At 50.0% G+C, this 22,069-nt stretch overlaps 1 protein-coding gene across 1 annotated transcript in view; it reads right to left on the reverse strand.

Moving 5' to 3' along the window:
- Positions 1–2,507: 2,507 nt before the first annotated feature.
- Nos2 (nitric oxide synthase 2) overlaps positions 2,508–22,069 on the reverse strand; it is a 36,093-nt gene continuing 16,531 nt past the window's right edge. Inside the window, exons 10-27 of the mRNA XM_028759163.1 lie at positions 20,613–20,787; positions 20,414–20,515; positions 18,134–18,328; positions 17,674–17,756; positions 17,189–17,333; positions 16,996–17,100; positions 15,330–15,379; positions 14,878–15,052; positions 14,044–14,176; positions 13,574–13,652; positions 12,731–12,912; positions 11,580–11,743; positions 9,865–10,072; positions 7,908–7,995; positions 7,420–7,541; positions 6,162–6,310; positions 5,179–5,373; positions 2,508–3,080 (exon numbers count right to left, since the gene is read on the reverse strand). Coding sequence (XP_028614996.1) covers positions 2,982–3,080; positions 5,179–5,373; positions 6,162–6,310; positions 7,420–7,541; positions 7,908–7,995; positions 9,865–10,072; positions 11,580–11,743; positions 12,731–12,912; positions 13,574–13,652; positions 14,044–14,176; positions 14,878–15,052; positions 15,330–15,379; positions 16,996–17,100; positions 17,189–17,333; positions 17,674–17,756; positions 18,134–18,328; positions 20,414–20,515; positions 20,613–20,787 — 2,449 coding nt within the window. The 3' untranslated portion in view covers positions 2,508–2,981. The remainder of the gene's footprint in view (positions 3,081–5,178; positions 5,374–6,161; positions 6,311–7,419; positions 7,542–7,907; positions 7,996–9,864; positions 10,073–11,579; positions 11,744–12,730; positions 12,913–13,573; positions 13,653–14,043; positions 14,177–14,877; positions 15,053–15,329; positions 15,380–16,995; positions 17,101–17,188; positions 17,334–17,673; positions 17,757–18,133; positions 18,329–20,413; positions 20,516–20,612; positions 20,788–22,069) is intronic.

Below are 22,069 nucleotides of genomic sequence, written 5' to 3' on the forward strand. Positions count from 1 at the left end.
ATGTATGTGTGGTATATGTGTGTGGTGTGTATATATATGTGGTATGTATGTGTGTGGTATGTGTGTAGTTTGTATGTATGTGTGGTGTGCATGTATGGGTATATGTGTGTGAGGGTATGTATGCATATATGTGTGGTGTGTGTATATGTGTGAGAGTGTGTATGTGTGTGTGGTGTGTCTATGTGGTATCTGTGCTTGCATGTGCATGAGGTATGTACATGTTTCCATGCACACAAGTGAACAGAAATGTGAATGGAGGTCATAGGCCAATTCTTTTCTTTTTTTTTTCTTTTTTTTTTTTTGTTTTTCGAAACAAGATTTCTTTGTGTAGGCCTGGCTGTCCTGGAACTCACTCTGTAGACCAGGCTGGCCTCGAACTCAGAAATCCGCCTGCCTCTGCCTCCCAAGTGCTGGGATTAAAGGCGTGTGCCACCACCGCCCGGCTTTTTTTTTTTTTTTTTTCTCTTAGATTTTATTAAAGGCAGGTTTATTGGGAGGCTGCTCTCAGGGGAGTTCACTGGCCCCAAGGGTTGAGGCTAGGGGAGTTGCCATGGGGATTTGGGGGTTGGGAAAGTAAGAGAGAAAGGGCAGAGAGAAGAGATGGAGAAGAAGAATCTTTGTTTTTTTTGTTTGTTTGTTTTTGAGACAGGGTTTTTCTGTGTAGCCCTGGCTGCCCTGGAATTTACTGTGTAGATCAGGCTGGCCATAAATTCTGAGATCTGCCTGCCTCTGCCTCTTGAATGCTGGGATTAAAGGTGTGTGTCACCATCACCCAGCCTGAGTGTCTTCCCTAATCTCTGTCCACCTTATCTTCTGAGACAGGGTCTCTCATTGAACCCAATGCTCTCTGATTGACTTGTCTTGCGGCCAGTGAGCTCCCGGGGTCTGCCTGTCTTTATCTTCCTAGACGCACACCACCACAGCTAGCTTTTTTATGTGGACTCTGGGAATCCAAAACCATAAGGAATGCTTTACCAACTCCCATCTCCCCAGCCCCCAGTCTCCAGTCTCTATTTTAATAGGATTCCCCAGGTGACTCAGGGCACCTAAGCATGTGGGAACCCCTGATCAAAATGACTGGATGGGCCACACTGTTCAGATGCATTACTGCCAGAGGCAGGGGGTTTCCATGGGCAATGAGACACTGGTGGGCCCTTGCCCCGCCACTTCTGCTCTATCTGATGCAGTGGAAAGGGAAGAGGGAGCTGGCTTATCCTGGTCCAGGGCAGAGACCAGCAATGAGGTTGTCTGGTAAGGGGCTGTGCTGGCTGGTGCAAACAGGAGCTCATGACCTCCACAGCAGCTGAGGATGGTGGTGGCCCTCACAGCAAGGTGTGCAAGGTGTCACACGCAGATATCTAAACCTGTCCTGCCCAGGTACCAGATCACACTGTAGCCGTCCAGCGGCCATGGATGAACTGCGTTCACCTGAGAGAGTAGCTGGAAATGAAAAGGAGACGGAGGGGCAAAAGAAGCATGAAGCCAAGGTAAAGTTCTCTGATCAAGGCTCAAAGTTTAATATTCAGCACTGCGTTTATATAGGGGAAGCCCACCGGAACCCATTCTTTGTTTCAGCTGAATAATACTGCAAAGCAGCTTAGCAGGCAGTCTGTTCTTCTAAGTTCTTTCAGGAAGTTGCAAATGTAAACAAAGCGGCTGACTTCACCTAGGTGTTAAGGTCCTGTGTGGCAAACAAGGTCTAATCTGTCTGCTCAAGGCTGGGAAGGACACAGATCTGGCTAAACTCTATCAAACAGGGGCATGGAGCACAACCAACACTTTCTCTCCCTTTGAGTCACTATGTAGCTGTATTTGAGGTCTATAATCTTAGACTTCAAATCCTCCTGCCTCCACCTCCTAAGTGCTGGGATTATAAGGGTGTGCCACTATGACTATGGTCATACGGTGCAAGGAATCAGACTCAGGGCTTTGTATATGCCAGACAAACACTCCGTCAGCTGAGTTACATCTTCAGTGCCCAAGCACATCATTTTCTAAGATGGGGTGAGGGTTGAGCTCTTCAGGCAACGCTGGCTGTCATGAAGAACCCAGGTCTCACCACACCCTGCAGCAGGTGCCTTTCGTGTGAAGCACAGCCCTGATCTGGGTAGTCTTGCCATGATCATGGCTGCAGACAAACACAACCTCATCTGCTGTCTCCTGGGGATCTGGTTAGCGTGCTCCCTCGTGGGAGTGTCATTGTCCAGACTATGGGGCCCACCAACCCCAACCCATATATTATTTGAGAATGGTTTCGCTAAAAAAAAAAAAAAAAAAATTGATCAAGGGCTGGAGAGATGGCTCAGTGGTTAAGAGCACTGACTGTTGTTCTAGAGGTCCTGAGTTCAATTCCCAGCACCCACATGGTGGCTCACAACCACCTGTAATGAGATCAGATGCCCTCTTCTGGTGTGTCTGAGGACAGCTACAGTGTACTCATATATACATAAAATAAACAAATAATTCTTAAAAAACAAAAAACAAAAAAATTCGATCAAACACTCAGGGTGATTAAAATAAAATGTATTTCATATAAATATTTTCATCAAGGAATTATACAGGAAAGGCCAAAACCATTATTGGGAGTAGACAAAAGCATCTGTTTTCTTAAATACAAAGTATAAATATCTGTACACCAGTCAGCTAAATATTAAGAGAGGAGGCTTGGCGCCTCCTGGTGGTCACCCAAAGTGCTTCAGTCAGAAGGTTAATTTTTCTCTGCTCTCAGCTCCAAGGAAGAGCGAGAGGCAAAGGAGAGAGAAGAAGGGGGTGGGGGGGGGGGGAAAAAAAGGGGCGGGGGGGGAGAAGAGGGGAGGGAGGAGAGGAGAGAGATTTGGTAGTCCACAATAGTACAATACTACTTGGTAGGGCAGAGAGGGGGGATGACATGAGTGGCTTGGGGGGGAATTGCATTTCGCTGTCTCCCCGAGCCCCTCACCATTATTTTACTCTGTGCCAGAAGCTGGAACTCCTCTGGGGTGTCAGAGCCTCGTGCCTTTGGGCTCCTCCAAGGCGCTGCCCCTTTTTGCCCCATAGGAAAAGACTGCACCGAAGATATCTTCATGATAACGTTTCTGACTCTGTGAGGGGAAACAGAAGCCACAGTGTCACCCTGCTGGCCCATCCACCTCTCAGTTATCAGGCTGGGACAAACCCCTGGGGCTACCACAGCTTCCTGGTGACACAGGCGCTCGCTAGCCTTGTGTTTTCCCCTTGTCTGGATTGCTGCCATTATGCCCGGGTTTGGTTTCTCTTCTACCCCGTGTGTGGCCCACCTCAGCCTCTTCCCACGCTTCATGGATGGATGGCGGTCTCACTACCTGCCTACTGCTCATCCCACATCGGATGTGAGTTTTGAGATCAGCATGTGCAGGGCAGGCTGGGCGTGCCTCCCTTTTTCCAGGTCTTGAAATCAGCAACAGACTGAGTGAGGGCTCCGAGAGAAGTCTTACAGTAAAGACATCTGTTGCTCCATGTGGACGCGGACATGTGCACCAAATGATCTGGCCTTGAAATCTTTTTTCCCTTAGTACTAGAAATCAAATCTGGGACCTTTTATATTCTAGGCTAGGCAAGGCCTGAGCTATAACCCCGGCACTCATTTTCTCTTTTTAAATTAAAATAAATAAAACATAAAGGATTTTATTTCTTGCCTCTGCCTCCTGAGTGCTAGAATTAAAGGTGTGTATGTGCTGCCATGTCTGGCTACAATTTTATTTTTCAAGTGTGTATGTATGTGTGTGTGTGTGCATGTGTGTGCGTGTGTGTGCATGTGTGTGCCTGTGTGTACATGAATGCTGTACCCTGAGAGGCTAGAAGAAGGTATCAGATCCCCTGGAGCTGAAGTTATAGATATGTCCTCTGCATTTCTGCAGCCCTAGGTAGTCCATACTGACTTGAACTTATCATTCTCCTGCCTCAGCTTCCCCAAAGCCTTAGGACTGACAGGTGTGCACTGCCTCTGCCCCACCTGCTCCTTGCAGTCCTTTGTTAATGATGTCAAGCATCCACGAACTATCTGGCAAGCACTGAACACATTTTTGGAAAGCACCCACAATGCCCTAGCTGGTCATCACAGGTGTCAGAATAGTCTGCATCCCAGGACCTTTGAACATGCTGCTGCCCGACAGAACAGTCTGGACCTCTGTCTCCAGTATGCACAAGGCTTCTTCCTTATCTTTGTCAGGTATTTTCTCAAATGTCATCTCCCAGTGTCCCTTTCCCCAAACCTCTTCATTAAACCATGAACACTTCAGCTGTGAGCTGCTTTTCTGTGTAATTCTTACCCAAAGCAGTGCACAGCCTATGTGCTTGATTTAATCCACTCTGCCAGAATGTAAACTCTGTTTAGGTAGGCTTTTTGCTTTTGTACTTTTGAGACAGGATCCCATGTAGCCCAGGCTAGCCTTGGACTGACTATGAAACCAAGGGACAGCCTTGAACTCTTGACCCTGGGACCTCCCCAGTGCTGACGATACAGGTGTGCTCTGTAATCTATGGTGATACTGACACATTTTTTCACCTGTTGTGTTAACTGTTTCTTATCTCTAACACATACTAGGTGCTTAATATAAATGTGGAGCGTAACTGGGAGCCTTAAAGGCAGGGTTAGGGACAGAGAGACAGAGAGAGGCTGTGCCCGGGCTCTCACATTCGCTGTTGGGGCACCAGGACCCCTTCCATCTGCAAAATGATGTAACAGTCACTCATCCCTCACAAAGCCCTTAGAAGGGCAGAAGGAAAGGTCACAGAACAGTCACTGATGGGCACCTGGCACAAGGCAGGCCCTGCTACCAAGAGTCCTTCCTACAAGAAATGAAAGCACCCAGCAGCAGCCTACTGCAAATAAGTGTATGTTCCCCATAGCCAGTAGGGGACAGGCCTCCACAGCCCTGTTCTACTCTGTGGGCTTTTATGCAGGAGTGTGGAGAGCAGAGACTGCTGCTTTCCTCTCACAGACAGAGAAATGGAACACTTTAGCCTGATTTCTCAGCTAGCTGGCAACCACTGTGGAATGGAAAGTCCAGGCTCCAGGAGCCTAGCCAGCCCCAGGTTTCTGCAGTGGTGCAGAAGGTCTCAGAGCACCCCCCCCCCCAGGTCTGCTGTTCTGGTCCTGGTTCCAAAGGCATGTGACCTTGGCCTACTCCCTTCTTGAGGGCCCCACCCCAGCTCCCTTACCTTGAGCTGGAAGAAATAGTCCTCAACCTGCTCCTCGCTCAAGTTCAGCTTGGTGGCTACCAGCTTCTTCAAAGTGATAGCCACATCCCGGGCCATGCGGACATCTCCACAAACGTAGAGGTGGCCCTGCTCTTCATGGAGCACGCTGAGTACCTCATTGGCCAGCTGCTTTTGCAGGATGTCTTGAACATAGACCTAAAAGCAGAGGACATGGTGGGACCAGCCCTGGATGCTGATGTCACTGTGCTCAGGCGTACTGGCCATGGGGAGGGGAAGAGGGCCAGTGAGGGCTTCAGTCAGGACCTCAGCTCAGGATATACAAGTCCTCCTGGCCGGTGGAACCTACAGAGCTTCCCTGAGTTCACCACACTCCAGAGACATCAAGCTTATAACTCTGCCCAAAGTGCTGAGATCTGCTTGCCTACACCCCAGAAAGAGGGGACTCCCCAGTATGTATCAGTCTCAGCTCTGATTCGTGGCTTGGGTATAGGCTCCTAGGCTCCCCATTTATAAAGAAGGTCCTGCAGTTGATTGGGAGTCTGTCTGTTTATGGTTTTGTTTTTTGTTTTTTTCACAGAAGATGACCCACTGGTCATCCAGCCAGGATGCAAAGGGGTCCTTAGGGAATGTTCACAGGGTTCTGAATGGAGAGTCTGTATACACTGTTCATGCCCCTGGAGCAGAGTGCCCACCTGAGGGCCCTGTGGGATCAGCTCCACCTTCCAGTCTTGCTGAGCTAAGCATAAAGCTAGCCTGGCACAGCCCCAAGTTCCAGCGCTGCTGGGCACCTGCTGGTGGCTGTGCTGTGGAGATTAAACTACAGTGAGCTCCATGTTGTCATAGTGCTCCTCAGATCTCCCTAACACTGTGCAACTGTCTTAGCTGTGGAACAGAGGAGGTAAAGGCTTGGAGAGGAAGGGCTGTATAGCCTGGGCAGTGGCCATCATACACACTCTGCCAGCTTGCTGGGTGGCTGCACTTACCTTGGGTTTGTTGGGTAGCCGGGAGTAGCCTGTGCACACCTGGAACAGCACTCCCTTTCGGACCATCTCCTGCATTTCTTCCTGATAGAGGTGGTCCTCCTCTGGGTGCCGGCACCCAAACACCAAGGTCATGCGGCCTCCTTTGAACCCTTGAAGACCCAAGGTTGCAGTTACCACAATGGCCACTAGAGGGCAGCCCGTGGCCACCAGGTACCCAATGGGTAGGTTTCTGATCTGTCATTATCCCCGTTTTATATCTAATGGAGACACTCTTAAAAATCATGGTCCAGTAAAAAAAAGGGGGGGGGTTCAGTATCAATTTTGATTATGCACGTACATTATTCTTTTATTTGACATACTGCATTTTAATTTTACTTCTTTTAAGATATTATAGCTAGTTCTTGGGAATTAGGGGCAGGAGGATTGATTCCTCCAAATTCGAGGACAGCCTTGTCTATATAGGGAGTTTTCAGTCCAGCCAGGGCTACAATAGCAAGACCTTGTCTCAAATACATATAGGTGTGTGTGTGAGTGTGTGTGTCTATATGTGTGTGCCATTCTAAGAACATTCTTTTAGTAGAATATCAGAAACTTGTGGCCTTCTTTTGTGAAAATCATCTCCCCAGACCCAGGTGCTACATTAAATGCAGGTGCTGAGGCCTCAGGCACCCAGAATATCCCAACCGCCTCCTAATGCTATTGGCTGTGCTAGACTTCATGTTCAGGGTCTTGAAGATCAAACATCGCTAAGGGTTCCTTCCAGAATAGCGTCATCCAGAGGATTCCAGACAGAGCTGTCCATCCTTCTCAGCTACTTCTCAAATGAAAAGAAAATGTCTTCATCTAAAATCTGTTACTCTCATCTCTTAACCCTAGGGACCTGTACACAGGCGTATTACTCTCTGTGTTATTTAATGGATGATACCGACAATGAGGCAAGCATTTAAAACCCAGCAAACTGGGCTGATGAGATGGCTCAGCAGGAAGAGCTGCTCGCCGTCATGCCTGACAACCTGAATCTGATTCCTGGAAGAAGAGAAGTAAGTCGACCTCTGACCTCCACATGTACCCCAGGACACGTATTCCTCTAGATACATTAAAAATTAACAAGGAAACATGGAGAAATGGAGTGGGCGGGGTCAAGCACTCCAACTCTATGTGCCTAATTTTGGGATACGGTGTAGTAATTTGATGTGCCTGTGTAATGATCAGATCGATCCTGGTGACAGGCACACTCCCTTCCTATTGAGAGCCGTACCTTTGTTCTGGGAGTCATGGAGACGCTGCTGCCAGAAACTTCGGAAGGGGGCAATGCCCGTACCAGGCCCAACGAGGATGCAAGGCTGGGAGGGGTCCTCAGGGAGCTGGAAGCCACTGACACTGCAGGGAGACAGGAGAAAGACCTTGGTCTTCAGATGCCCCAAGCCAGAAGCACATGCTGGGAACCTGGGTGCCTGGCGGGGATGGAGGGAAACACTGATCCCCAAGCCCTGTGTACAGCTTTATCTTCCTGGCCCAAGTACAGCATCTCCCCACACTGGCCAATCTCACTGGATCCCAGCACAAGCATCACTGGGTCCTTGCCATGGGCTCCACTACTCCTTGTAGCCAGATGGCAAAATGAGGAGATGGAAAGTTACCCTCAAATCTTTATGGGCCAAGGGGAGACTCAGTCTTAGACCCTTCCCTTGCCCTGCAGAATCCCCAGGAGCCAGGGGCTCCAAAGGGCCCTGAGTGGGTGCTTACCTTCGCACAAAGCAGGGCACTGGGTCCTGGGGTTTCAGGTTACTGATCCAAGTGCTGCAGACGCCATGGTGCAGGGGACCCTGACCATCTGCAAAGATAGCACAGGTCTGACTAACAAACCTTGCAGCCTTCATGCAACTCAGCTGGGTGTTCTTCCTACAGTGTCAAGCCCTGCTCGGTGGTTGGTCCCTGAATGAGGAGTTACCTTCTCTCCCAACTGTCTACATGGATCAGGGAAGGCAGTAAGGGACCTGGTGAGCAACTGCCCCTTTACCATTGTAGAAACTGAGTCACAGAGAAGATAAAGGGACCGGGTGACTAAAGTCATGGTGGACTTATGTTCATGCTCGGGTTCCTCAATCTTAAGCTAGAGCATCTCCCAAGTGTTTGTCTAGGGACCCTCCCAGCATCCTCTCCCCACCAAGACTCTGCCCACAGCAGTGTGAAATGATCCTCCAGGGCTGGCCACTGCTGAGTGTCCCCATGGAGAAGGCCTTTGCCAATAGGAACTCCTATAGGCAAATAGGATGAGGGATGGTTTTCCACTTCCTGTCTGTTCTGGCATCTCAGCCTTCTCCAGAAGCCTTCCCTGGGCTTGTGGGTACCCCAGTTTTCTCTGGGTTCCATTCACTTCCCCATGGCCTGACATGTAAAGGAGGCCTTTAGCAACTGGAATAGTTCTTTGGTTCTGTTCTGCATGAACCAGCCTTCTCAGGGCTCACCACATCTCCTCTCTCATTCAATGGTCAGTGAGGATGGACAGACACAAGCAGGCTCTGTCCAGTATTTACAAACTGTGTTCTTTGCCAAGGAGAGAGATCTCGGAGTTGTGGACCCTTCCCAGTCCTTCCAGCTCAAACAGAGCTCGGTTACAGAGGTTAGAACAGGGAGGTCTATCCAGTGAAGGATCCAAGCCTAGAACACTGGACCTCCTAGGCTATGGCAGCTTCACACACAGCCCACTCCCCTCCTCGTGATACCTGGGGTTTCTGGGCACCCACACCATATGTCCATGTGTGTCAATGCCTGAACTCTTTCTGACCTTCTGGCTGCTCTATTCGAGCAGGACCTATCTGCAGTTTCCACACCCAGTGTGGCCCCTAGCATGGAGGCAAGACACAGCCATCACAGGATGAGAACACCAAGGGAATGAAAAAGTTCCCTGCATCCAGCTGCATCGTTAGGATGACTGGAGATAACTGGGTTTCCTACACAGTCAAGGTTTTTCACGTCTGAGCCTATTCATCAGTCAGAGACCGTAACAGTCGTCCAGTTCTTAGCTTCAGCAGTTAAACTCCCGAATTTGAGTCTCTAGTTAATAACAGGTGTCTCTGAACAAGTGGGTTAACCTCTCCATGCCTCTTTTCCTCCCTTGTAAAAATACACATGGAAGCCATCTCCCATAGGTCTGGAACAAAGGAGCCAGCTTCATGCCTGCTTTGTGGCACCGTGCCCTACACAGCATCTTACATCACTGACAACTCTGGCAGGTGGCTGTCACTGCAGCATGGAGCTGACAAAGCCCCAAGTGTTGAACAGCTGCTGTGGTGGTCAACCTTGGCCATCAATTTGATACACCTGGGAAGAGGGACCCTCAATTGAGGACTTGTCATCAGATCGGCCTATGAGCACATCTGTGGGGCACTTTCTTGACTGCTGATTGATAGAGAACAGTCTAGCCCACTGTGAGGAGTGCTGATTCCGGGCAGGTGGTCCTGAGCTGTATAAGGAAGGTACCTGAGCAAGCCAGAGGGAACAAACCAATAAGCAGTGCTCCTCCATGGCTCCTGCCTTGGCTTCCCTTGGTGACAGTTGTAACCTGTAAGTTAAACCCCTAAATTGGACCTCCCCCTGAAATGGTGGCAGTCATAGTGTTGGTCACAGCAACAGAAAGCAATCTAGGACAGCTGCCCCTAGAAGGACCTGTGCAGATGACACTGGAGTCTGCCTGTCTCACCTCGGGTGCGATAGGTGACCACAGCCACAGTGAGGTGAACCTCCGAGGGGGTATAGTCCTGAGAGGAGCTGATGGAGTAGTAGCGGGGCTTCAGAATGGGGAGCTGGGACAGCAGGAAGGCAGCGGGCACGCGCAATGATGGGAACTCTTCCAGCACCTCCAGAAACGTGGGATTGTTGCTGAACTTCCAATCGTTGTACTCTGAGGGCTGAAAGGCAAGGGCAGTGTGAGGGATTGGGAGACCTGCCTTGTGTGGGAGAAGGAGCTGTCTATCCATTCCTTCAACAAACGCGGCTAAGGACGAGCGCTGTCCAGGGTGCTGAGGCTACTCCGTTGGATGGGAAGCAAGGACCTGTGGCAGCTAGTAGCATTTCTCAGTTGTGCCTAGAACTCTACTACGGGTAGGATTAAGATAACAGTGAGACAGGATTGCAGCCCCAGCTAGTTAGAAGGCTGAGGCAGGAGGATTCCAAGTTTAAGGCCGACAGGGGTTACAGATCAAATTGAGAGCTAGCTTGGCTAACTTAGTGGAACCCTGCCTCCGAAAAAACGTAAGAGAAGAAATAGGAGTTTGTCTCAGTGGTAGAGCCTGGGATGTGTGAAGGTCTGAGGGAAAACACTAGCACCCACAAAACAAAGACAAAAATCAAAACACAGAAACCTCCCCAACATCACAACTCACGGGCAGGGCTCAATGTCCTCTTTGTTTGGAAAGGATTTAGAGCCAAGGTCTTGCTGCCTAGCTCAGGTTGACCTTAAACTCATTGTTGGCTCAGACTGGTCTCTAACTCACTATCCTCCTGCCTCAGCCTCCTGCATGCTGAGATCACGAGCATGCATCACTCTACCCAGCTGGGCTAATGTCTTTATTACACTGTAACTTGGAGCCAATTGGATCTGGGTTCAAATCACAGCCAGATGTCCCTCCTAGCTTAACCCTAGTCCTCATGGACTGTGTGCAGCCATTCACACAGAGTTGTTGAGATGGTGACAATGTGTCCCGTGACTTTGCCTCAGGTGCCTTTTACAAAGACATGGACTTGGAAGTTGCAAATGACCTAATGCATCACCCCACTAACTCGTTAACTCAGCCCCGCACCTGCCAGTACACCCACTTACCCACTGTCAAGTTTGTTCCACATTTGGGAAGACAAAGGCCATCCCCTTAGTCAGATTCTAAGGAAGTGCACTTTGGCTATTATTCTTCACTGTGAACATGACTGGATTTAGGATCACTATGGAAACACACCTCGGTGAAGGTGTTTCTAGAGGTTTAACTGGGGAAGACCCACCCTGAATTCCTATGGGCTGGGACTTTAGACTGACATCGGCATCTACCTTTCCTGCTTCCTCGCTCCGGAAGCAGTGTGACCTGTCACTCACACTCCTGTTGTCATAACACTCCACCATGATGGACTGGACCCTCATGAACCAAAATGAACCCTCCTTCCCTTACCATCCTTCTGTCATGCATTAGCCACAGGAATGGGACACGTAACGAATTCAGGTTACATCATACTGACTCCCAGAGAAATTCATTCACTCAGTACTGTGTACTAGAGATGAGGCAACAGATGATGCCCAGCCCCCAGCAGACATGGACAAGATACACCTAGGAACTCAGGAGGATAGTCTCAGAGGTTGAACTCAGATCTAGGCACTGTTCCTTCTACTCTATGAAATGCCCCTGCCTCATCTACCAGTCAGACCCTCACCTGACACAAGGCCTCCAATCTCTGCCTGTCAGCCTCTTCCGTGGCAAGGCGGGCCAGCTTGTGGAGCTGCAGCTGGGTGGGAGGGGTAGTGATATCCAGGAAGTAGGTGAGGGCTTGGCTCAGGGAGCAAGGGGGTAGCCTCTTGTCTTTGACCCAGTAGCTTCCTGAATGGAAGGAAGAAAGGTGTCAGGGTGGGGAAAGGCCCTACTTGGGTCTCTCAGACGATGTCTATCATTCACCTGCAAGGGAGAGGTGACTCTGACATCTTGGCTCAAGAAAGAGCAAAGATCAGGAGCTGGTGCTGAGACAGGGCTGCCAGGACAGGCTGAACAATTAATTGCTCCCAAGTGGGGTCCCATATTGACTTTGTCCTGACAGACTAAGCATATCCTTCTGTGGCCCATACTTGAGTCTCTGACACCCCCAGGTGAACCTCAAACTTAGTGACTAAGTCCACTGGAGACTGATGTATGGCCCAGAGACTGGTTGCTCTTTTAGAGAGAGTTTTATGGCTACAGTATCCTGGGGTATTGAAGCAAGAGGCTCTAGGTAAACAGATCAGTATAAATTGTGGTGGCTGGGCTTCAGGAGTCCCAAGAGACAGCATGTGAAGAGTCATGGCATGACCTAGGTGCAAACTCTGGCTTCCACTTCCCAGCTGAGTGTCTGAGTCCTGTGACCTCCAGATGCTTTCTTGAGAAACAGACATGATGACACAGTCTGTGCTGGCACTGAAGCCACATTTGGGAAGTCACTGGCACAATGCCCGTTCCCTGGTCCACAGGTGTTTAGTGCATGTTAGCATATTGCTTTAATTCCTCTCCTCTCCCCTCGGTCCCTTCCAGAGACAAGGACTTTATTACTAATGCATCACATCTGGACCACATCCGGGTTCTTACAGCCCCAAGGATGCCTCAGGTGTCTCGTCTCTAAGTTTCAGGCTGACTCCCTTTCTCCTGATGATGGTGGACACTGCCAGGTTTTGCTTCTCCAATGCCTCCTCCAAGGCTAGGGGGAAGGCATCACTACCAGTGAATGCCAGAAAGCTTCTCCCATGAGCTGGGCTGGGAATAGATCAGGACAGACACAGGCCCAGTCCTCAGAGATGGGAGTGAGGGGGAACAGAGGCTTGTCTGGGCCCAGGAGCTCACCACTCTCATCCAGAACCTCCAGACACACAGTTTGGTGTGGCATAGGACAATCCACAACTCGCTCCAAGATTCCCTGCACCAGGGCAGTCTGGTTGCTTGGGAAGACCCCCAGGTGTTCCCCTGGCAGGTAGCTGGGGCCTCGGCTGCCCTCGAAGGTGAGCTGAACAAGGAGGGTGGTGCGGCTACAGAAGAAAAGAGAGCCATGAGTGACTGCTGGCTTCCCCAGGGCAAGTGTTTTCCTGCCACCAGCCTGGTCACCAGCCAGTTTGTGACAAGACATCCCTTTAGCGCTCCGGAGTTTCCTGGAGGAGTTTGGCTACAGCCTTCCCTAGCAGTGAGAGGAGCATGGCGGGCTTGGCCATGCTTTTGCCACAAGAAGCATCTTGCTCAGAGTGTATGGGCACCAGAGATGGCCTTTTTTTGTCTCCAGAACAAATCCTGTTCTCACTGGAACTGAGGCCACTTTCCCCCAGGACAGGAGGGAAGGAGAGGAGGGACAACACAGATACAATCACAGATCGCTCCCAGTCCTCCTCCACCTGCCTGAGGAATTCCTATCCTTGCCAAACATTCTCACAAAAGGTCTGAAGACTCAAATGGTCTGAGTGTCCCCTGGTCACTCCCTGTGGTGAGAGTTCAGAGAGGAGGAAGAGCCAGTGAGGCAGACATCCAGCTTCCAAACTGGGCAAAGGCACAGATGCCAAGGACTAGCAGAGGAGGTGGTCCCAACGGTGATATTCTTGGCTGGCATGTCTCCCCTTCCCACGTACAGAACTCTCTCTGGTTCTTTGTGAACTCCAGAGCAATCTTGAGTACCAGGCAAGCATCTCTGCCCATCCTTACCTGGACTTCTCACTCTGAAGATTCTGCTGGGATTTCAGCCTCATGGTGAACACATTCTTGGCATGGATGCTGCTGAGGGCTGGGGAGACAGACAGAGGTGGTACATAGAACCTTTGATGTGCTGGGGGAAGCCCCGTATGCTGTGCTGAGCACTCCTGCATGCTACCTTTGCCCTTGGTGGGCAGTTTGTGTGGACCAAGAGGCTGGCACAGTGCTTGGCAAGAGTTAATTCCACCACCCACCCACTGATGCTAGCTCCCTGTGCTCATTACCACTCTCCCAGAGCTTCTGACCCTCAGAGCCCAAAGCTCTGTACCAACAGGCTCTGTAGCCAGGGAGACAGATGCCTGGCAGTACTGGGTGACTGCCTTCATTCAGAAGGGCATGGTGGATTCCTTGACTACTGGTTCAGGGCTCAGTCAGCCTCAACTCAAGCAGGAAAGACCAGTAGGGTGCAGAGGGGCTGTTACCTTTGTTGAGGTCTAAAGGCTCTGGGCTCTGGGTGAGTCTGTGTTGCTGTGGCTCCCATATTGTGTTGGAAGTGTAGCGTTTCGGGATCTGAATGTGATGTTTGCTTCGAACATCAAACGTCTCACAGGCTGCCTGGAAAGTTAGGCAGAATGGCATTCATCATCACTGTCACCATAGATCAAATACCGAATAACAGAACACCTCAGTGTGCCATCTGAAGGGGGCTGGAAGAGCTCAGAGAAGCGCAGGCTTGGCACACAGTGGCTATTTCTATTGTAACAGATAGAAAGTTGTTATCATCTATCTAACCCTTCCCACATAACGAGGGAGGTACGGGGCTTCCCCATCCGGTAGAAAAGTTCACGGAGGAGACCCGAGTCTTGGAACCAAGTCTGCTGGGCTTCTTATTGCTGTCCATCCATTTCAGTGTTAAGCTCCCTTTACCAGCAGGGAGAAGCCCAGAGAGTAAAGAGTTAAGGAGATAAAATCAGATCACAAGAGCTCAGCAGTGTGTCCTGTGTCCCTTCCTCTACAGAGCTGGGAGACTGAAGGAAGACCTCACTATAGCTGGGTGGCCAAGTCTATCAGTAGGAAGAGCCTGGAGACACAAGGTCAGGGCAGGGGGCCAATCAGCTGCCTTCTCCCACCTGGAGCCTCACACAGGAGTGACATTCTTCTTGGTGGGGTGGGGGTTGGGGAAGCAGCTTTAACCTGAGATGTCAGGCCCATACCCCCCCCCCGCCCCACACCTGGCAGAGGTCATGACACCCAAGACATCAGGCCCAGGTGTGTTTGGCATGAGCTCATTACAGCCTGTCTGACTGGAAACTGACCCGGAAGGTTTGTACAGCCCAGCTGCGGAAGGCATCCTCCTGCCCGCTGAGTTCGTCCCCTTCTCCTGTTGGGGCAAGCTGAGAGGCTCCCAGGTGGGACAGTTTCTGGTCGATGTCATGAGCAAAGGCACAGAACTGAGGGTACATGCTGGAGCCAAGACCAAACACAGCATACCTGCCGAGAAGGACACACATGGAGATTCAGACCCATGCCCACCAAGTCACACCGCAGTCTGGCCTTCCTTGGTCATGAGACCAATGGAATCTAGGCCTCAAACCTGCAAGACAGACTCAGTTTCTAGTCTTGATTCTCAACCCACTCAGAAGACAAACCTCAGACCAGAACTCTGTCTGCCCCTGGACATCTCTGAGAAGGCATTCTGTGCATACCCTGTCCCTTAGTCTGATCCCATGCAGGGCCCAGGAGGCAGGGATATGGGAGAATGCCTCACCTGAAGGTGTGGTTGAGTTCTCTCAGCATGAACAGAGATTTCTTCAGAGTCTACAAAAGACAAGGAACCAGAGTTCTCAGGCCAGGAGCTACAAACCACTGCTTTCCTTTACTGTGACGGTCTGTTTAAACACTGGCCACACTGAGCAGGCGCAGAATCCAGATTCAAGGGGGAAAGCCACTGGACAAGTTCAGCCCTGACCCTCACTCCAGCTGAACCAGCTCACATGGGGCTGGGGCCCTGCCCCTCAGTGGAAGACCCAGAAGTCCCTGCATTCCTGCTTAGCTCTGGAAGAACACACAGTTCCTCAAACAGAATATAAACCTTGCTTCTTGCTTGGAAGTTGCTACGAACAACAGATGCTCTAAAATAACCTTGATTTTCCAGCAGCGTGGGACCCATCGCACTGTGGGAAGCTGAGCCTTTTGTAATCTCTTCTTATGTACTTTCTTTTTGATAGCCTTTTCATCCTTCCAACACTGGAGAGACGAACTCAAGTTGGTGTTAACCAAGCCTTAACATCTTGCTTATACTTGCCCCTGCTCAAAGCACAAGGCTAAGCAGTCCTGCGTGAGGACAGCTAGACAAAATTCATGCTTGGCCCATTTTCCATTTTTGAGAATGATACGGTTTTTGTTTATTTGTTAAGATTTATTTATTTATTTTATATGTGAGTACACTGCAGCTGTCTTCAGACACACCAGAAGAGGGCATCGGATCCCATTACAGATGGTTGTGAGCCACCATATGTGGTTGCTGGAAATTGAACTCAGGACCTCTGGAAGAGCAGTCAGTGCTCTTAGCCCCTGAGCCATCTCTCCAGCTCCAATACATTTTGTTTTTAAAATATGAATTCTTTTTAAAGAAAAATTTGTGTCAGAGAGTGCATCTATGTACAGGAGTGTGGGTGCCCAGGGAGGCAGAAGACAATGTTGGGGTCCCCGGAGCTGAAGTCATAGGAGACTGTGAGCCACCTGGTGTGGGTGCTGGGACTGAACTGTGGTCCTTTGGAAGTGCAGCAATCCATCCTAACTGCCGAGCCATCTCTCCAGCCCCTAAATAGGAATCCTTGTTGAGGGGGAATTTGAGTCAAGATTCCCCATGGAGTCCAGGCTGGGCCTAAATTTGTGATCCTCCAACCTCTACTGCCAAGTTCTGGGATTACAAGTGAACATCTCTATGCTTAGTTAAATAAGTATTTTTGAATTTTTTTTTTAAAGTAGATTATGGCTGCAGTGACGGCTCAGGAGATAAAAGTGCCACCAAGCCCAAAAACCTCAGGGACTCACATTACGGAAGGTAAGAATTGTCTCCTGCAAGCTGTCCTCTAACCTCTATCTCTAACCTCTACAGGCAAACTATGGGGTGTGTGGGCAGGCGCACGTGCTTGTGTGTGAGCGCACACACACACACACACACACACTATATATATATATATATATATATATATATATATATATATATATAGATAGATAGATAGATAGATAGATAGATATAGATAGAGATAGAGATAGAGATAGAGATAGAGATAGAGATAGAGATATGTAATGAATCCCCTCAAGTAATCTAAATACATATAAATAAGAGTTGGTCAGTTCCCTGGACCCTTTTCTTGGTCCTCCTAAGCCTCTTTGCCCCTAGATGACCAGTGTCCCCGGCCACACACCTGCCCATTGCTGGGACAGTCTCCATTCCCAAATGTGCTTGTCACCACCAGCAGCAGTTGCTCCTCTTCCAAGGTGCTTGCCTTATACTGGTCCATGCAGACGACCTATGTGACACAGCATGGGCATCATCATCCCTCAGCTCCCAGGGGACCCCTCACACTCATCCCAGGCTCCTTCCACCTAAGTGAGTACCTTGGTGTTGAAGGCATAGCTGAACAAGGTTGCCAGGTCCCTGGCTAGTGCTTCAGACTTCCCTGTCTCAGTAGCAAAGAGGACTGTGGCTCTGACTCGGGAAGCCATGACCTTTCGCATGAGCATGGAAGCAAAGAACACCACTCTGTGGGGATGAACAGACAGATATACAGACAGCTGAGTGGTGAGTTAGCCTTCAGACGAGATGGAACAGGGGTAGCAGAACAGGGGTAGCGCTGGGGTAGGGGAAAAGAGTCTCTACTTCTCATTTTCTGACTGGTGGCCCCTGTGCATCCTGATTCAGTCTCCTTGGCAAGTTTGGAATTACAGAAGCAAATCAGTCACAGAATTGGTGTCTAGAGTTCTGGGAGCCAACGTCATAAAGAGCACTCTCCATATGCCCTGCTCTTCATGGTGGAGTCAGGAAAGCTGCCTCAGGAAAAGGGACACAGCACAGACAGAGGGACACGCCCACTTCCACGTACTTCACCAAGACTCTGAACGGGATCTCTCTCCTCCTGGGCTTCAGCTTCTCATCCTGCCAAATGTGGGTCTTCCAGGGCTCGATCTGCAGAAAGGAAGGAGAGTTGACAGTGGGGTTCTGGTTGGGCTTGGGCTACGAGATGCTGGAGAGGCAGAGGACCCTCTATTGCACTCATAGAGGTCCATCCCACCAAGGCTTAGCCAAAGCTCAGGGTAGTGCTTCCTAGGCCCCACATGAGCCACAAAGCAGTGGGCTCTTGGCTTCCTTTGTCATGGTCACAGAAGGTAGAGGCCCACCTGCTTTTAGTATCTTTTTATTGGGTACACTAGATAAACGTATATCTGGACACCTTAGAGAGCACAAGGTGGTACTCAGCTGGAATGTACAACCCTGGGTCGTCACACTACATAGTCTCCACAGCTCAGCTACAAGATGGGGTAGGCAGGAGGCTTCTCCCTGACCTGGTAGTAGTAGAATGGAGATAGGACATAGTTCAACATCTCCTGGTGGAACACAGGGGTGATGCTCCCGGACACTGGAGGGACCAACCAAATCCAGTCTGCAGGACAGCCTCCTCGGGCCCGGTACTCATTCTGCATGTGCTTCATGAAGGACTCTGAGGCTGTGTGGTGGTCCATGATGGTCACATTCTGCTTCTGAAGGAGAAGAAGGTAGAGTGGGCTGAGATATGGCAGCAGAGGAGAGCAGTGAGTGGCTGCACTGGAGGGCCAATGATCTATGCCATGGCACTGCCCCTGTTCCTAGTCTTCTCAGTGACTTCTGTAGAAACACACACAGGTCCAAGTCCACAGAGTTAGTGACCCAGGCCATCACCACAGCCACTCATATGGCAGCTAGCCCCTAGTCACATGAGAATTTCCCAGGTTCTCAACCTATGGGTCTCCACCCCCTTGGGGGTCACTTATCAGATATCCTGCATTTCAGATACTTATATTATGATTCAAACAGTAGTAAAATTACAGTTATGGAGTAGCAACAAAAATAACTTTATGGCTGGGGGTCACCACAACATGTGGAACTGTATTAAAAGTCCCAGCATTAGAAGGGTTGAGAACCACTAGGAGCAGCATCCAGAAATTCAAACGAGCAGGTCTCCATGAACTGCCAGCAGACAGAGAGCCTCTGGAAGATGGTGACAAGAATGGCCTGGAGACTTGGACAGTAGAGGGACACCATCAGGGGATGGCCAGGTCTCTGTGGATTTGCTGGGACACATCTGCATCCTGCCAGAGTCAGGATTGGCAGTGGGAGTCCCTGGGAGTTGGGACGTGTGAACCAGGGGTGGTCCTCCCTGCCTGGGACTGCCCCACGGGGGCTCTTCCTTCTTTGTGTTAGCTCACCACCCCTTACTCCGGTGAGCACAAGATGAATCTTCCTGAGAGTGACCCAGCCCTGGAGGACATTGTGTAATCCCATAGCTTTTGACAGCTGCCCACATTCTAATGCCCGGCACACACGAGGCAGGCATCCATTAAATCTCCATTGAAAGAATGAATGACCCTGCCTAATGGTCTGGACTCCCGGCCTCTTCGAATATCCAGATTCTACAGGAAACAGAACCACAGAAGCAAAGCCGAGGAGTCACAGAAGAGAGAAGGCTCAGTCCACACAGGAACCAGCTCCTGTGTCCACCTGGCACAGTGGGGCATGAGTAGCCCCTGCTCTTGTGAATGGGGGCTCCCCTCTGCTTGTCCATCCATTCCATAACTTCCTATCCTCTGTCATGAGCTAGACTAGAGGTGTAGCACTGAACTCAGTCAGGATCCCAGCCGCAGGGCGCACTGAGCACTGAGCAGCTCACAGTTCCAGTGGAGGAAAGAAACAACGAAGACAGGGGTCCTCAACCTACAACCCGATACTGGAAACTTAAGCAAAACCAAGTTGAAGGAGGTGGAAGGAAAGAAGACAGTGTCCAAGAGGGGTTCTTTAAGAAAATGAATGGCTGAAGCCTTCAAGGAGGGAAGGACTTGGTCATGGGGTGATTTAAAGGAAGAAGATTTGGGGTGGGAGGAAAAGTAAGGGGGCCAGCAAGATGGCTTAAGGGGTAAAGGGGCTTGCTGCCAAGTTGGCCAAGCTGAGTTTGATTCCTGGAACCCATACACTGAAAGCAGAGAACAGACTCCTGTTAGCTGTCCTCTGACCTTTACACACACACCATGGTATTTAGAAGAGCTAAGGTCCTGTGTTAGGATCCCTTTCTGCTGAGTTTTTGAACCCTGCAAGAATTTCAGAAGACCCAGGGAGACAGAAATGAGGCTGGAGTGGCTGAGGAAGAGGCAGTGTGAGGAGATGGGGCTCATTGGCTGTAACAGGAGCAGGAGAATGAGAAGGAGCCCAGGGATTGGCAGGAACTGTTGTCTAGCTGGTCATGTCTGTCTTGCAGATGGCAGCCAGCACAGCCGATTTGTGCACAGTGGGAATGATGGGGCAGAGAGGAAGGGAGGCCCTGGACATGCAGCTGGGAGGAGCGGTCTCTAAGAGATGTCCTAGAGCAATGGAGGAGACACATACAGTGCTCAAGTACAGGAACAGGCAGCCTCGGGAGGAAAAGAGTCGCTCAGAGCTAGACCAGCACAAATGCTGGGTCTCAGCACCCAGCAAGCAAGAATGCATGCACACATGAATGAACTACGTTGTAAAGGAGACATCAAGCACCAGACAAGTACCTGGATCAAGTGACCTTGCTAAAACATCTACCAACCCCAAGACACCTGGCATACCTGGAAACTATGGAGCACAGCCACATTGATCTCCGTGACAGCCCGGTCTTTCCAGAGGGAGGCCAGTGTGTGGGTCTCCAGGCCCATCCTTCTGCCCACTTCCTATAGAAGCCAAGTGATGAAGGTGAGGCAGTTTGGGGGGTGGGTCCCCCACCCACCAACCTGATCCTCCAGCTTGCCCAAGGGTAACCCTTGTCACCTCCAGGATGTTGTAGCGCTGTGTGTCACAGAAGTCTCGAACTCCAATCTCGGTGCCCATGTACCAACCATTGAAGGGGCAGGCTGGGAATTCAAGGCCACCCACCTCCAGCAGCATGTTGGCCACGGCAGGCAGCCCATACCACTTCAGCCCGAGCTCCTGGAACCACTCGTACCTGCAGGGAAGCAGAGTCAGCTGCAATTAGGGTCATCTTGTTTTGCCCTCTCTCCCCAATCAAAGCATAATTAACTCTAAGAAAAGGGTAACCAAAGAAATCCTTCCTTTTCTCTGCTTTTTGAGACAGGGCCTCATATCCCAGACTGGCCTTGATTTTAAGTAGCTGAGGATGGCCTTGAACTCTTGACTCTTATCTCCCAACTGCTAGAATTACGGGCATGCATCATCCACACCCAGTTTATGCAGTGCTGGGGACCAAAGCTAGGGCTTCAAGCAGGCTGAGCAATCATGTTCAGCTGAGCCCTAGCGTTAGCACTAGAGAAGTCCTTTTAAAGAGATGATCTCAGTCACCCCACCAGGGGAGATAACAGGGGACGCCAAGAGTCATTCATTATAGAAGACAGCTCTTTACTCAGTCATTCATGCAAATGGACCAGACTGAATGCTGAGACTCCGACATGATGCAGCAGCTAAGGACTCTGGCACCAGACAACTGGTGTTCAAGCACTGACTAGGGTGTTTCTAGCCTCTCAGAGCCTTGGTATTCCCATCATCCCATAACAACAAACACATGGGATTATTACAAACATAGTATCATTCATTGGATACTTACACATTCTACAAATATTTATAATTAAGCACCTATTATTTGCCTTGCACTTTATAGATAACGGGGATACACTGATGAAAAGTAAGATTCTATTCCCAAAGTTGCAGCCCAGCATCCAGACTATAGACCATAGACTATAGACTACAGAGGGGTAAACAATAGACAAGCGAGAAAGTGAGAAAAGAAGTGTGGTTTGGGGTTGAAGGCAGGTAGTTAGGAAAGACTTCTCAGAGGTGTGGTGATGTCATAGGGAATACCTTTTGATGAGAAAACTGGAGACTTGCAAAATTCTGAGGAAAGGGAACATCAGGTAGAGGAAGCAGAACAGAGGTCCTGAGCCAGGACTGAGTTCAGTATGTTCAAAGGACAAGAGCTGTCAGCCCGGTACCTGCTAGTGCGTAAATCTCCATATATGGAGGCATTTTGCAGAGGTTCAACCAACTGTGCTCTTAAACTCCTTGTGGCCCTACACGCCCTCTATCTGGTGTCCTTTTCCTAAGAAAGCTGAGAGGAGATGGCTCAGCAGGTAAGGGCTCGAGCTACCATGACTGATAAGCTGAGTTCAATCTCTAGGACCCAAAAGGTAGGAACAAATCAACTGACCTCTGACCACACATACATGCACACACATAACCACACACACAAACACACACACACACCACACATATCA

Source organism: Grammomys surdaster, unplaced genomic scaffold, assembly GCF_004785775.1.
Source record: "Grammomys surdaster isolate TR1022 unplaced genomic scaffold, NIH_TR_1.0 126278, whole genome shotgun sequence".
NCBI classification, from domain to species: domain Eukaryota; kingdom Metazoa; phylum Chordata; class Mammalia; order Rodentia; family Muridae; genus Grammomys; species Grammomys surdaster.